This window comes from Calypte anna, chromosome 1, assembly GCF_003957555.1.
Source record: "Calypte anna isolate BGI_N300 chromosome 1, bCalAnn1_v1.p, whole genome shotgun sequence".
Lineage (NCBI taxonomy): Eukaryota > Metazoa > Chordata > Aves > Apodiformes > Trochilidae > Calypte > Calypte anna.
Window position 1 is genome coordinate 84,741,521 of NC_044244.1, and position 16,593 is coordinate 84,758,113.

General features: G+C 36.7%; 1 protein-coding gene across 1 annotated transcript in view; it reads right to left on the bottom strand.

The window, feature by feature from the left end:
* SPAG17 (sperm associated antigen 17) overlaps nucleotides 1-16,593 on the bottom strand; it is a 99,966-nt gene that overhangs the window by 47,276 nt on the left and 36,097 nt on the right. Inside the window, 10 exon segments of the mRNA XM_030451530.1 lie at nucleotides 1,126-1,208; nucleotides 2,770-2,954; nucleotides 7,435-7,589; nucleotides 9,713-9,829; nucleotides 10,474-10,562; nucleotides 12,472-12,521; nucleotides 12,523-12,700; nucleotides 14,361-14,511; nucleotides 15,950-16,063; nucleotides 16,141-16,278. Coding sequence (XP_030307390.1) covers nucleotides 1,126-1,208; nucleotides 2,770-2,954; nucleotides 7,435-7,589; nucleotides 9,713-9,829; nucleotides 10,474-10,562; nucleotides 12,472-12,521; nucleotides 12,523-12,700; nucleotides 14,361-14,511; nucleotides 15,950-16,063; nucleotides 16,141-16,278 — 1,260 coding nt within the window.

The window sequence follows — 16,593 nt, forward strand, 5'->3', positions numbered from 1 at the left end:
ATCAGGAAGACATCCAAGATTTACCAGAGTATTTAAGGCTTTGTAGCATTTTATATTCTAAACATACGAAGTTGTAGCGGGAAGAGCCTTTCTTGCTCCTGAGGCTTGACGAGCTGCTGGCCTCTCCATTGCCTTGCACAAGAGTGAGCTTCCTCCTTGTGGGTGTGTGTCCCACCTTTATTGGCCCCCTGATAATAGGGGGCCTGCCCTATCCAGGCACAGGTGGACTCACACCCACTCTTTGGCAACTTGAGGCACCTGGTTTATCTTGTTTCTCTACACTAAGTGTATATATATACTTTATATTCTAAACATACTAAAGCACAAGCTTTTCTGTGGAAGAAATGGTAAGCATTTACACTCACAAATTAGGATTATCCTAATTTAAGATGTGCCAGATCAAGCTGAGTAGCCAGGAACTGGTTAACACCATTTCATATCTACAGTCCAGTATACATGTGTATTTAAGTACAGTGTTACACATTGTAAAAAAGATGGAACTTACTACATGAGGGGTAAAAAAACAGTTGGGGAGTAAAACGTCATTTAAGATAGATTTGTGCAGAATAATGGATAGCCAATGCTAAGATTTAAAAAACTCCTACCTCAGCCAGAAACTTACTGTGTGAACCTAGGCAAGTCAATTCATCTTTAGCATGACTATGGTCTACATTTATAAAACGTAAATCTGTCCTAAGGGAACATTAAGGTACCATATTTACATTGCTTAATTCCAAAAAGCTGTGGATAGTGAAAGTATGAGTTGGGTACATAAGTACTTTCATGAATATGGATCTTTTGTTTTCACAGTTTTATAACCTGAAAGCTTCAACGAGAAGTATGGTATCATACATAACTCTTGTTTTCTATACAGCAATCATGAATTGCTTTTGGAAAGACTAGTTGAATTCTAAACAGTTTTTACTTAAGAAGACAACATATCATAATTAAATCAATAAGGAATAAACTAAAGGAAACAAGAAATAAAGTATACCAAAAAAAAAAAATATCCAAAAGCAAAAAACTAAGAGGATTGAGTCAAGCCTATGTAGTAATCAAGGTTTACCTTCCTGGGAAAGCAGTGTTATTTATTCCATTTCAGAAACATACATATTTTTGTCTCACCTTTAGAGAACCTTCTCTGATAAAAAGACTTCTTTCATTGTTGGACTGAGATTCTGGAATGGTCTCCTTTATGCTCTCAGATCCTAATGAAAGGAAAATGAAAGGAAAATAAATATGGTTATAAATATATGGAAATGAAATAATGAAAAAAAAATTAAAGCCGTGCAGGTAAATAAATATATATATATTTGAAAATAGTAAAAATACAAAAGTAGAAAAAAATGCTAAATATCCTTAGTGGTAAAACAAAGTCTATTCAGGTTAGAAGAAACTTATCTGACAACTAGCATTACTTAACAGTCATAATTGGGAACCAAATATGCTAAACAATATATCAACATATTTAAAGACTGACTCTGCTTCTTGCTGTTGAAACTTTGCTCCTGAAACAAGGTGGGTTTTTTGCAGTATATTTTATTTTGCTACTATAACTGTTCCAGAATTCAGATCCAGTGCTTCACCCAGCCCACCAAACACCAGAGCAAGCTCAATACAAGAATCATTAGTATTACAACCTTTCAAGAAAAAAAAAAAATTCTCATCATATTCCCTGTTTATTGTTAGTACTTTTAGGGCTTTTTAGCATCTGTGATTCAAGAAGAGGTTATCTCCCTCGGTGTGTGGTTTTACCTCATGCTTGGATACCTAGTATTTACCTGCTAGAAAAGATAAATTAAAGTATGCTATCAGAAACTTCTAGTTAAATTACTTTTTATTAAAAGTACAAATTGCAGTGTGGGTTACAGTAGTGCCAGTGAAATTGAAATCACCTAAAGCCACTGTTGCCCACCTGCATGTCCCAGCTGGAGGTAATGATGAACTTCTCTCAGCAAGTGAACCTATCTTTGAAGCGTATTTGCTATGAGGCACCAGATGGGCAACATTCAATTAGGCTCCCATGACAGGTACAAATTATGATTTAGAAGTCATAATTGCCTTTTTGGTTTCCAAACTGTAATCAGACATGTTAATTGGGTTGAGGAATACATTCCTATTTCCATAAATGCTAACTGCTGGTATAAGGTGGTTTCAAAGTGCATGCTCAAGGGTGAACAAACCCAAGGCTCAATACCAACATATCACTGTTAATACCACCTAAATACACAAATACACAACTTGGACAAAGCTTCTCTTGTCAAAAGCGGTTTTCAGATTTTTCTGCCTGCTCAACACTTATGAACTGCATACAATTCTCACTTCTCATGCTGCTTGTAATTACAGATTGCTCTGCAGTCCAGTCAATTCCAGTTTCCAGTTTTAGCTTCTAGTCCACAGCTTTTGACTTTCAGCTTTCATCCTGCCCTTTTAAAACAGAGATTTTCCTGAACTTTTTGGAAACTTTAAATACTGTTTGTTTCTTCATATGCTAAGTAATTTTCTGTAAACAGAAATTAATATCCTTAACCATAGCTACTGTAAATGTAAATTGACATTAAAGGTGTCAGTTTTCAGAACAGATAATGATGCAGAATATTTAAATATGTGTACTTAATTCAAAACATGTTTATGTCTATTCAGATGACAACACCAGGTTACCCCATGACAAAATATATTTGGTTTTGCTCTGAGCAACTTTTGGTCTCACCACTTAACAGGAAAAAATGAATTGTCTAGGATAAAACAAAAAGATAAAAAGATACCTACTTGTGGCTTTCTCAGGGAAGCCACCTGATTTGACATCAGATGCAGACAATTCAGAAGGTCCTTCTGCCATGGCCTTTTCCAGTTTTAGAGATTCTTTTTCCTTAGCCATCTTTGCTTCTTGGTATTTGACTTCTTCCTCTTTCACCCAGTCTTCAATTGAGTTGGCCACTAGCTCGAGATAGCTCCTGAAAAGCACAACATTTCTCTATTCACCATAATACAGTTTTCACTAATATCATTTCAGGTCAAACAGAATTGCTTGGCTTCTCAGTTTCTTATACAAGTATTATTCAATAGTCTTTAGAGAAGGCTTGCATTTGAGAGGGTTTCTCTCAGTTTTTCCAGAAGCTGGTACTTTGGCCTGGCTGGTATTTGCTTAACATCTTATGCTTGTAATTTTGGTTATCCTTTTTGCAAAGAGATATTAGAAACTTGTCCTTCAAAGAATGTCTGCTCCAACAGAAAATCCAAAGTCATGAAACACAGAGACATTCAGTTTAGGAACCTTTCAGTCTCATTCTCCTCCTCAGTGTTTTAACACCAGGATAACTTATTGTCTTAGTTCGTCTCAATTGATAATGTCTTTTAGAGTATGTTTAATTTTTTTTTCAGCAATTGAGGTGTTGTTCTAATTACTTTCTAGCTCTTCTTTATTGCTATGTCATCCAAATCCAGGTAAGAGAACTGGTGCACCATAGCCTGGTGTAAATTAAGAATATTCACAATTAACAAGTTGAAGTGAGTATTGGCTGACAGACTGATCCAGCGTTCTCAGTTGGTATTGGTAGCTGTACTGTGTCATCTTAAAAAGGAGTCTGAAATGACTGCTAAATTGGCTTATTGTGAACAACTGCTTCCACCTGCTCAGGATGAAGTCTAAGTCTTATATGCAATTGCCAGTCAGCACTCATTTGGGGTGTTACCATAATTCTTTAAAGTGCTTCATGTGTGCAAAGCTAAAAGGGGCTTTTAAAGACTGCATGAGATTCAGTTGGTGTGTCTTCACAATGTCTTGCAATTAAATTGTATTGACCTTCTGAGAGTTTTAAAATTCTTTTTGCAGCATTACATTGTATGTCTAAGAGAATTAATATGTCAGCTGTCAACACAGACTGGAGATGTATACACTTAATGTACAGCTTCAAGATACACAAGTGTCTCCAAGTTTCTGCAATGGAGGTAGAGCCTGCTTTGGGAAACTTTCACAGAGAAACAGTTGATAATACATTCATTAGGGACAAGGTGGCTCTGCTTCTATCTGAAGAAAAGTGTACAACCTACAAAAAAAAAGGTGTTGAAAACAAAAGGCAAAACTAGGCTGGAACCTAGAGCTGCCAGTACTAGAATAACTTGAAGATTAATTTCTGTTATTAAAAAAAGGGATTATTTGCATGGAAAATATTTTTTAGGCCAATGAAACAGTCGTTCAAAGTAAAAAATACACATTCTATTAATATATATTCTGATGTCACCACTGCCAGTGTCTGACTCAGAATCATTTCTCAGAAAGTATTATTCTTTTCCAGTAACTTGTGTAATGTGTTTACTATGAAGCAGTAAACAAGTGTCATTAAGATTAATTTTGAGCAAAAGAATAATTTTGATAATGTCTGATTTCATTTGACTTCCTGACAGAGTGGCCATTTATCCTAATCAGAGCTGAAATGTTATATATATGTGCATCACTGCAGGTTCATGTGCCCATGCCTTCGAATCTCCTTAGTCAGTAGTATCCATTGGATTTCACAAGCAGCCACCTGGTGCCTACAATTTGAATGGTACAATTCCCGTATTTTTGGATGTTCTACATAAAATACAAGACCTGATATCCATAGAGAAGAAGGAAGAATAACTGAGATCTCTGTAAACAAAAGCTGTTGCAATGTAAGAAATTGAATTTCTCCTTTGCTTGAGACTTTGCTGTAACAGGACCCACAATAAACAACTGATTAGAAGGTAACAGAAGTATTTTCTAGACAGAAACTACAAAACAACCCTACAAAGTGGGTCTGTGCTCCATAAGCTGTCACAATATAGATGAAACAAGTAAATATGGTTAGAGGAGTCCTAACAGAGATAATCAAGCACAGCATCTGTTGTGTACTTGTAACTCTTCTGTGGTGAAAGTGGTTCTACATATATCCCCAAAATTAGAATTATAGTAATTTTAATGAAAGGAAAATCAATGCATTGTTACTAAATTAATCGGGAGCCATTAGCTTCATACAAAGGTAAAATCTATTAATACTTAATTAATTATTAATAAGTAGCATTTGTGCCAGTTTCTGGCAACTCTGAAGGATCTGAAAGCTAATTGCAGGCAACAAACTGAAGCCCTCCAGGTATTTAAAGACTGTCTTCCACAAGTGTTATGTTGCTAAGAAACACAACACTTGCAAATATTTATGATACTTTGTCTGGAAATCTGACACGATCTCTAGCAAAAAGGTTGAATAAGGTCAGAAGATGTGCAGATTATTTTGCATAGAAAAGGCAGACCAAGTGAGAGATGTCCTAGGCCATGACAGGGGGATTGTAACTAGGTCATCTTTAAGGCCTCTTTCAACCCAAACTGTTCTATGGTTCTATGATAGATGCCACATAACAGAACTCAATGTGGTCACACATTGCAGTGCCATTGAATATTATAATGAAACAAGACAAAAGTCAAAACTTACTAGCTTTCATGTCAGTTTCTTTAGGAACTCCTAGCTGCTTTGAAACAGAACCTGATGATGCATCACTGAACAAAGATGGCATGGTCCAAGCATAAGTTATCTTTAATGTCTAAGCCCTTTTTCCATAGTATATGTAGGAAGCATATAGCTATTTCATCCTCAATTGAATTATAATGCATCTATCAGAGAACATGCTTGATTCCTTCACTGGATGCAAAATTAGCAGCTTTTGTTTTGCAGGTATTATAAGCCCTTCCTATTTCTCAATTGGCCTTGAACTGACTCTTTCTTAGCCCTTTCAAGATGAATAGCCAAATTGTCTTAGGACCCCACAGATGAAGGGTTGCTGTTTCAAGTAGAAATTCTTCCTGAGGAGGTCTGGTTCCTCACAGCCTGCTTCTACAGACAACATAACACGTATGTGCCATTGGGATGAAGTGTTATTCCATGGATATAATAATCAAGTGACATGTTAGATGTACTAGGGTATGTAACTTTTCCGAAGGAATATGGGTCTCCTATGGGTCTCATGTCAGATATGTCAGCTCTGTGCAGACATCTTAGATACACCAGGCAGCTAAACTGGCCCTAGGTGTTTATGTTTAAGCAACTTGATTCAGGCCCTAATGCTCAGTGCCCCAGTTAAGAGTAGGAATAGCTGGCCAAGTAAACAGCTCTAGGCTCTAATAGAATTTCTTGTAACAGACTTTGAGACCACTGACCCTGTGGTCTCTGAATGCAAGACTTAAGTTTACTTGAACACATCATCTTTCACTATCTTTTAGGGAAGATTTCTGCTGTTATATACATGTAAAAAACCCGATTGACCAGATATTTAGTGGATTTGCCTAACAACCACAAAACAGACAGAATTTTCTCCAGAGAAGTGGAACTGGAGCACCAGCAGTGTTTCTGCTGGTAAATTTCTGGCTCTGGTCCCAGTCCCTGCTAATCAAAACAGTCTCTCTTCATGGAAAACAATTTAAGTCCAACTGACTAGAAAGCTGAGATGCACTCACACAGAGTTCCTTGACTGAGAGCAGAGATATGAAACAATAAAAAATGTCCTCAGGAAGGCACACCTTGCCTACTTAGCATTCAAAGCTGTTCAAATATATAGGCAGCAACAAAAGTTTGCACTAAATGATTCCCGTACTCTCATAAATGAGGTACTGTGCTTGGAAAGGAATGCTCGCAGACAAATTAGAGGGTGGCAATAATGTGCCTCTGTTTGATAAATTAAATCTACTTAACCCATATAGCAACAGAATTAAATGGATAAAGATAGCCTCCCTGTGTCATTGTAACTTCTTTACCTACCAGTACATAGCCAAATATTTTATTTTTTGTGAAGTATTTGAGTAGTTTGATTCACATCATCATTTATGCTAATGCTTCAGTGCAAAAATGTATTCCAAAATTAAAAGGTCCACTAGCAAAAGTTCCAATACTGGATACATTAACCCCTTGCATGCCTCTAATGGGATAATGACAATTAATTTGGAAGAATTAATTATTCCTGTGAAAAAAATATTCTAGTATTAATAAAAGGCTTTTAGTTTTTCTTAAAAAAATTTCCCAGTGACACTTGTCCAATTTATGTATACATATTTGAAAAAGCTGGCCAGTATACTTTTATAAAGAATTTTCTTTTTAAACTGCCTCACATGAAGTGTCCTTTACATAAAATTCCTTGATGTGGAGATCTCTAATATGAATCTGTGTGTGTGCGTGCATTATATATAATTTTATGATTTGTGACAAGGAGTCACACACAGTTGTGACATGGTTCTCCTCAATTGAGAAGCTTTGTCTAGACAGAATAATTCTGATATAGCAGTGTTTTCTACCTCCATGACTTGCTTCTTTCTCAGAAATGGGGTACATTATAATGTCTTTTAATTTCAACACTTTGCCCCAAGCACAGCCATTTGGGATCTAATTAAAAGTGACCGTGAAAAAAACCATGAAAGATAAAATCAATTACCTGAATCCAACATTAGAGTGCAATGCAGTATTCCAAGTGTCTTGGCATAAACGATACTGATTCATAGGATTGTGAAGAACCATTAACATTGAGTTATCTTGAGTATCATAAAAGGTATCAATACACCTATAATCTTGGGATGCGGTATGAAGAACCTGCAAAGGAAAGAAATAAAGATATATGCTCCTGCAGACATTAACATTTCATAGAATCATAGAATTGGCTGGGTTGGAAGGGACCTCAGAGATCATCAAGTACAACCCTTGATCCACTACCGCTGCAGTTACCAGACCATGGCACTGAGTGCCACATCCAGTCTCTTTAAATATCTCCAGGGATGGAGAATCCACTACTTCCCAGGGCAGCCCATTCCAATGTCTGATCACCCTCTCGGTAAAGAAATTCGTTCTAATGTCCAACCTAAACCTCTCCTGACACAACTTAAGACCGTGCCCTCTTGTCTTGCTGAGAGTTGCCTGGGAAAAGAGACCAACCCCCCCCTGGCTACAACCTCCTTTCAGGGAGTTGTAGAGAGTGATGAGGTCTCCTCTGAGCCTCCTCTTCTCTTGGCTGAACAGCCCCAGTTCCCTCAGCCTCTCCTCATAGGGTCTATGCTTGAGTCCCTTCACCAGCCTAGTTGCCCAGCCTGGAGCTCCCCATGGGGTTGTTGTGGCCAAAGAGCAGGACCTGGCCCTTGGCCTTGTTGAACCTCATCCCATTGGAATCAGCCCAACTCTCCAGTCTGTCCAGGTCCCTCTGCAGAGCCCTCCTGCCTTCCAGCTGATCGACACTTCTCCCCAGCTTAGTGTCATCTGTGAATTTGCTGATGATGGATTCAATCCCCTCATCTAAATCATCAATAAAGATATTGAACAGAACCGGGCCCAACACTGATCCCTGAGGGACACCACTAGTGACCGGCCGCCAGCTGGATGCAGCACCATTCAGCACCACTCTCTGGGCCCAGCCCTCCAGCCAGTTCCTAACCCAGTGTAGAGTGCCCCTGTCCAAGCTGTGGGCTGACAGCTTTTTCAGGAGAATGCATTTGAGCAGATGCTACACAGCACAGCTTTTAGAAAAAGAGGCTTCAGAACTTCATTCTCCTACAACATGTATGCAAAGCATTTGGATTCCAGCAATCAGAAGTGTTCAGGCAGGTGGAAATTAAAAATCTACCTCTATTCATATAAAGAAGAGGCAGTCACTATGCCCCACATTCTGAGACTGACCGTGAATGGAGACATGACCATAAAAGAAGAAATGTCATATACCAGGTAAAGAGAAAACAAATTTACTTTTTTTAGCTTAGTTAAGTTTACTTGGTATTTGGTCTAAAATACTATGATCTTTGAGATTTACTGTGTTCTATATTATTCCATTCTGTTCTGTACTGTCCTCTAATTTTCATTGTTTACAATGTCTGCAGTCTGAAACTTATTTATAGTTATCATTAGAAGAAAGTCACCTTTCAAACTTCTAATTCTACAGAACTTTGCAACTAAAGTAAAACTGAAATAATTCTATACCAACAAATACTGTTTAAACATGAAAACCTTAATATCAGCTGCTGTAAAAATTATGTATCGATGTGTCATGTAGTATAAGGAAATATTATTACAAAAAGTTACCCTCTGCTGCAGTAAAATGTTATTTTCTGTTGCAATTATTTTCCTAGTATATTTTGACTAGATTCATTAGTTATTGACAGTTTAGTATAAGCTACTTATGCAGCACCAAAAGGAATTCTGTGTGCTGAAATGTATGTCTAAAGTTGTGATACTTAAGTGGTACTGAAAAAGTCCCAGCAGGCTTTCCTTCACCCATCTATAGCACGTGTCTGGACCAAATAAGGACTGCAGCATAAGAAGTTCAAGGCAGCACAGGAACTAATAATCCACTCCTCCCAAGAGAATGTCAACCAACTTTAGCCATCTACACTTCAACTTCTCTTCCACATTTGTTGCTTTGTCACTCTGCAAAATGAGTTTTAGTCTTTCACTTGCAAGATTTCTATAAATGAAGTGTGTGGCCCAGAAAGGGTGAAGAACCATTACAACAAAAATTTTTATTTGCCCCAAACCATACACTGCATAGGTATTTGAAAAGTTTGCTTTCACACGCATTTTGAATGAGTCCCACAACTGCCAGGAAGGACACCTTCCCTAATTAATTCTTTGTAATGTAATTCTTTGTAACGTAATTCTTTGTAACGTAATTCTTTGTACAGCATTCTGAGGGGTGACTATGTACAAGATTCACAGTACAAGTTCACAGATACCTGAAGAAGAACATGGGGTTCAAAATGCTCTGCCAAAGTCCAGTCTGTCAAACAACGCCTCTGTGTCCTTTTCATTGCTTCTAAGGTTGGTCCTAGGCCACAATTTTCCGGACTCACCTCAAAATACAACAAATCAAAATAATGAATATCACCATTTCAGTGTCAGTTGTATTAAATTAACTATCATCTTGTTGACTTAATAGACAGCATTCCATGTTGCTTCACAGTTAATTGTATAATGCTGCACATCTGTAAACCCGTATGGCATTATTTAATAAAAAACACAATTACTCTCAAAGTTTTTTGGTCTTGGCTTTTATACGGCAAACTTAATCTAAATATTTTTATTATTAGGTTATATGTTTCTGAGTTCTGTAAGCAATTAAGAATATTTAAATGTCCTATGAAGTAATTTTAAAATTGCTTTATTTATCCAGGGCTGTAGAGCAGGCAGGTGTTTCTAAAGACGCCAAACTACACATTCTACTAGTGTGACACAGTCCAGCAATTTCTTTCAATCTCTAGTATTTCACTCTTGGCATCCAGTAAAATCAGCATTGGATTGTTATTAGTAGCTCCACCAAGACTCATCACCTTAGAATTCAAAGAAAGTAATTTCATAGTCCATATGGAATTATTCATCATTCACCAAACATCACAGCAGCATTGCAAAGGAAATCTCAGTAACATGTCCTGGCACTGAACATATCTTCTGTTGTCTCACACTTTAGAGCACAGCTTATCCCATACGTAACACTTGCCATATCAGAAATAAAAAAATCCACCTCCTTGCTCAAAGCAGACTCAGCCAAACCATCTCCTCCATCTTCACCATTTGTTTCTGTTTGTCCTGGAAATTGAAAGCAGAATTTTAAGATGCATTCCAGAAACATCAGCCCTAAACACTAAGGTTGGAGTGATGCAATTTCCTGAGCATTCCTGATGAGACTGCCACCAAGCTGAAGCTTCTTTTTATGACAGTAGTCCAATAAATATATGATCAGCTCTGTCACACTTGTTTCCAAAAAGAGCATTTTAAAATCTGCGGACAACATATGCAAGACAGTTAATTAAAAAAAGAAATTAACTCTTTATGATTCACTTAGATCATTCTCTTTATCAGTCCTATGTTGGTTTTGCATGGCAAGATTAAAAATATTCTGTGTCCTCCTCAAGATTCACATCTGATAAACCATTTTTCAATTATTTTTATATTTTCATGCATATTTGGAAAATGCAAAATTTTAAGCTTGCAATTAATTTGATTTATAGAGTTCTACGAGCTACTGACAAAATATTACTTCTAATGCGGATCTGACCACTCATTATTACAATGGGCACCTGATATGAATAGGAATTCTGGAGACTTGAACTTTTACATGCCCCTAATTTTTTGAATAGTCCCCTTTTAACAGAATTCTTTATAAGCATAGTTAGTGCAGATGTCACAAATATTTGATCAAAATGAACACATAAGAAACACATTCTTTCTGGAAGAAAATACTCTGGATAATATTTTTTCATAAGTGGCTCATAACCAGCTCAGCTCCCAGACACACATTTTAAGGCTCTGTTCGTTCAGGAAATCAGACCTGTTTGCTAGGTGCCTTTAGAAGATTTAAGAAATCTGAAAGCAGAAGTTTCCTCTTATTGGTATTCACTTTAGTGTTGCAGAAGTGATGAAATGTTGGAGTCTATATTTGTAACTGCAGTGTTTAGCATTGTGATTAGCATAAAAGGAAGATAAACTAACAACCAAAAAAGGTTCCCAAAATTTGGAAAGAGGCAGAAATGCAGGATTCATTTTTGTCTAATCTGACCTTCTAAGGAAAGGATCCCATCTAAGCTGGTTGCTTAGACATCTATACTAGGAAAGCATGGGCAACACCATGAATCTAAAGGTAGAGAAGCTTAAACTGATATAATTTCGATTTTCCCCACATCCCATAAAAATAATCTCTTGTTTTTAATGTTGCTTCTTGGCCAGTAGTGCTCCAAGCCAACAACTTTTCACTGTTACAATCTGTAGAAGGAGAAGATGTAGAACTTGCAGACAATTTGCCCTGCATTGTCTACAGGAGTTCTCCATCTCTGGCCCTTCCATTTAAAATGTTCCCATTCTAATATGGGAATGGCTCAAATGCCACATAGTAACTTGCTAAAGAAACACTAATGGTAAGACTGCAAATGAAGTAAGAAATAGTATTTACAGGAAAAAGTATGCATGTATGCATATGTGATTAAAATATATAGCACATCTTCTTAATTTTCAACTTTTTATATCACCTTTTAGAGTCCTCATGTGTAAGCAACTGATCCTTCCCATTTCTTAATACTCATTTACTATTAATCATCTAATTAGCCTTATACATCACTTCTAATTTCACTGTGTTTGCTACTGACTTTGTGAAGACTCTGCTGCCATCAGAACTCACAAGAGCCTGTATTCAGAAAGATATTTAAGCATGTCTTCTGTATTTTATGTCTCTTTATTTGATATTGTAAGCAATAAAAGTTTTCTAGTATATGCTAGTTTCTAAAGATATGATTTTAAAGAGTTGCTTAAATAAACTGTTAATGTTGTGACACAAAATGGCTAGCTTTTATCTTTATCTAGTCATTCTACATGCTCAGTATACAATACAAAACTTGATTTGTACAAGTAAGAAAAATCACAGCCCCGAAATAACAAATAAGGTAAAATAAACAATAAATTTAAATTCTTCAGAAGTAATGTAGATGTTTTGAGAGGTTTTAACCAGAGCCTCTTTGAGATTTCCCACCAAGCTTCTTCTCCAGAAGGAAGAGTTCTCAGCTGTCCTGCAAACCTGGCTGGATTATCCCAAGGGATATAACACAATTCAGAATCACCTGCAATCAAAGATCCAGAGCTCTCCAGGAGACCAGAGTCACTCAGCCCAGTCAGCCTCAGGCTTTCAAAAGTAAACACTCTTAAGGCTCTTTCTACTTCAGCCCAACTCAGAAGTTCTATAAAAGAATTACAGTCATTTACTGAAAATGTCCTTAAAGCTCAGCAGAAGATAAATATAAGACTATGTTAGTGTATTGTTCTTGGCAACCCTGCAAAAGCCAACAACAATTTCCTTTAAGGTACTGGATCAAATTATGTGACCTATATTTTACACTGTAACTGAAGTTTAATGCTTTCAAATTGCAAAATTGTATGCCTAACTATTAATCCCTCTTCAAAGAAGTGTTTCCTGCATCTGAATACCACTTGGTTCATTAACTTTATATAAATGATGATTTTAAAATACTGAGTAGACTTTATCAACCCAGTTAACATCCAGTTACATTCAGATCATAAAAAGGCTTCCATTATCACATTATTAAAAATTATCTGTAGCTTCTCAAATCAAGGATCTCTTGTTTTTTTCTTTAGATAAAATTGTACACATACTTTACAGGGGACTATTCAAGGTGCAAAGGCATAATAAATAAATATATCCTATTTATGACTGAATGCATTGGTGTCAACTGGTGTCAAACTGATTAAATTCAGTTAATCATGAAAACTGAATTTTAAGACAGGTAGCTCAGTACACAAATCATACAAAGAGTATCTTCGGCTTGAAATGTTCTCTCTTCATGGTAGTTAAACACCCAGGGATGTCATACATCTTAAAAAGAGTTTGGCTGTATACTGTGGTCCAGTGAAGACCATCACATTTAATACCCATCAACTGTAATGTTACAGGAATACAGGATACCTTAAGAGCTTAGTGTCCAAAATGAACATACCAAGTACTAGAAACAATACAGTGTGTGTAAATTAATCCAACACAAGGGATTTTAGGATTGAATAGCTGGGAAAGTATCCTTAAATCCTGTGCTTTATATGATGGTCTAAATGTAACCAAAGGGTTTTGAATGTTTATATTTCTTAGTAGTCTAGAGTAAAATTTCAAAACTACCCGAGGGTATTCATGCAGCCTCTGGGATTGTTTCACAGTGTATGTCATGTGGTATGCATGCTCCAAGAAAAGGTAACTGCAGAAGTGATTACAGTAGAAGAAGTCAATGTATTCTTGGTTCAAAAAAATGACTATTATAGAAGCCAGTTTATTGTTATCACCAACAGAATACATTCTGAAAGACACTTGTCTAATAAAAAAGATGTATGTGCTCCTCCACCAAAATGGTGTTGGTAAATAAAAATCAAGTTTATGCCAGTGTCTCCCAAAATGCATTAGGCATACTAGGATCAAAATAGCAATCAGAGCAACTATTTTTATTTTTCTTTCTCAGATTTAGTAAGTGTATGTTTATGACTATAACTAATGAAGCCATTTCTCCTCATACTATAGTCAGTTACTACTGAGAAGAGACTGAGTCCTGCCTTGCTACAACTTATTTCAGGTAGAGAGCAATGAGGTTCCCTCTCATCCTCTCTCTTCAAACTAAACAGCCCCAGTTCCCTCAGCTGCTCATCATAAGGTTTGTTTTCCAGACCCTTCACCAGCTTTGTTGCCCTTCTTCTTCTTTGGACTCACTTCAGTACCTCAATGTCTTTCCTGTACTGAGGTGTCCAAAACTGAACACAGTACTCAAGGTGCAGCCTCATCAGTGCCAAGTACAGGGGGATAATGTCATCAGTGAGAATAAACAAGAAAGAAAATTAGTTTACCATCAGTGCAATAATGCATGAGCTCATGAACTCTGGCCAGGTGTTTAGTGTTGTTTTCAGTTGAAGGAAGGGTGGAACGGATACGTTCTGTAAGAGGCAGTTTATCCATCATTTCACATTCAATCTTTTCTGGATTTAAGGTCTTCTGGCCCTGGAACAAAACACAGACTACCAGAGTTACAGTATTTCCACACCAGTGGATTTATAATAATTATCTTTGAATAAAGAAGTCTTTTTATAGTAAAAGAGACAAGCATGTGTTCAAGTCAGCCAAACAAATTTGAGCATGTGCTCACTGTGTTACTGAATCATGGTGTCAGATATTTTAGGCAGAAAAAAAGAGATGCATAAGAGCATAGCTGCCAGCATAAAACCAGACATCTATTGTAAGATATTTGCCTGTGCTACCTAGACTTAGAAATTCTGGAATATAAAAATATGTGCTGATCTATTCAGACAGGCAGCAGCTGCCTTCCACATATCTTTCACCTACCTGGCTTGTGCTGCTTCTAATGGTAATGAAATCTGTAAATTGATTCACCAGTCTGTGACAGCATAATTTCTTTATATTTAAGGATTTATCTTTTGAGACTCGTTAGTACCTTTCAGCTTTCTCTGTTCAGTATTACAAACTTACAGTACATTTTTCTTGGACTGTATTTTCCAAATCTTTTCCCTTCATCCACTCCTCAAATATTATGTTATATCCTCAATTTCCTCTGCAGCAAGTACATCACATACATCAAACACTTGCCCACTAAGACCATCTCTCTCAGTGATTACTCAATCCTGCCTTCTGCTTGAGTACCTCCAATGGATCAAGCTTCAATTTTCTCTGAGTAATATTTTAGTAAATGTCTGTCAAAGTATTCCACAGACAATTTGTAATTTGTGAAGCTGGGCAAATATATTGCAGCTGTGAAAGCTAGAACTTTACTATCACTTGTTTTGCCTCCAGAGTATTTTCAAAGTTTAATGGTAAAACTACAGCACAGCTTTGGAAAATTGAGGAATTCATATTGGTTTTTTGGTTCAGAAAGTCTGGGAACTGTTACTTTGAAATAATTCCAAACCATGCATAGACCCTTTCTGCACACACTGGAATTTCATGATGTCTTGTGTATACTTTGTGCTTCCACTTCTTACCCAACCTGAACACACTTGTGTTCACTGACAAATGCTGTGCCTCTACATTAATCTAGTCTACATGCTAAATTGTTACCCGGTTAGTAACTAATTTTCCACAGTTTTATCAATGCTTTATTACAGTAAATCAACATTTATGTAAAACCCATACCCAAATCTATGCCAATCTATGCCAAAATCTAAACATTTTAATTAAATCTTATTCTCAAAAAGATCACAGAAATCAATACAATGGTTTATGCTTGTGCTGTGCTTCTATTTCAGTAGCAGTAACTCATTGCTTCTTAAGCACACTAAACACATCTCAGTGTGTCTATCTGAGCAGGAAAATCTAAGCTACACTGGTTTGCTTTGTAAAAAGACCACTCAGTTCTTTCTAGTGCATTGAGTATGTTCTGCCTGTGGACTTTACAACTGTTTATGTATGACAGGTAGCACTGTACCTTCAGTAGGTGCAACCGCTGGGCCAGGGTATCATGGTAGTTAAATAAGAGAGGGTACTCAGGGGAGACAGTCTTTTTTTCACTGTATTTAGGTGAAAAGTAGTCATATAGATCCTGTTAAAAAGAAAGATGTATTAAAACCCCAATAATCAGGTTTAGTCATCTGTTTAGGAAATGAAGAAAAAACAAACCTTTTTTTCACTTTCAGAAAGTGAGAGAGAAGGAAGAACAGAGGATATATGATCTGCAATGGTATGATGTAGCCCATCTGCCCGGGGCTCTGGTGCCACCAGACTGGGTGGTATAAGGTCTTCTTCACTTGCAACAACCTGTAAAACAGGATATATATAAGGTTTCATTACAATATGACTGCTGCTTAACATCACTAAAAATTCCAAGTGGATCCTGGTATAAGATAAACCACACATCCATAGATTTTGCCAGGAAAGATATGCCTACCACTGATACACACCACTTCTGTTAGGCTTGCCCTAAGACCTTTATACTGAGCAAAACAATAGAAGTTCAGTCTCCATTACATTGCTGCAGGACATAACTTACTGACTTAAGAAATTAGACCTTTTTCCTTATTTGATTATATTTGATCTGTAGTATTGAAAAAATAATTTTTGAATAACACTGCA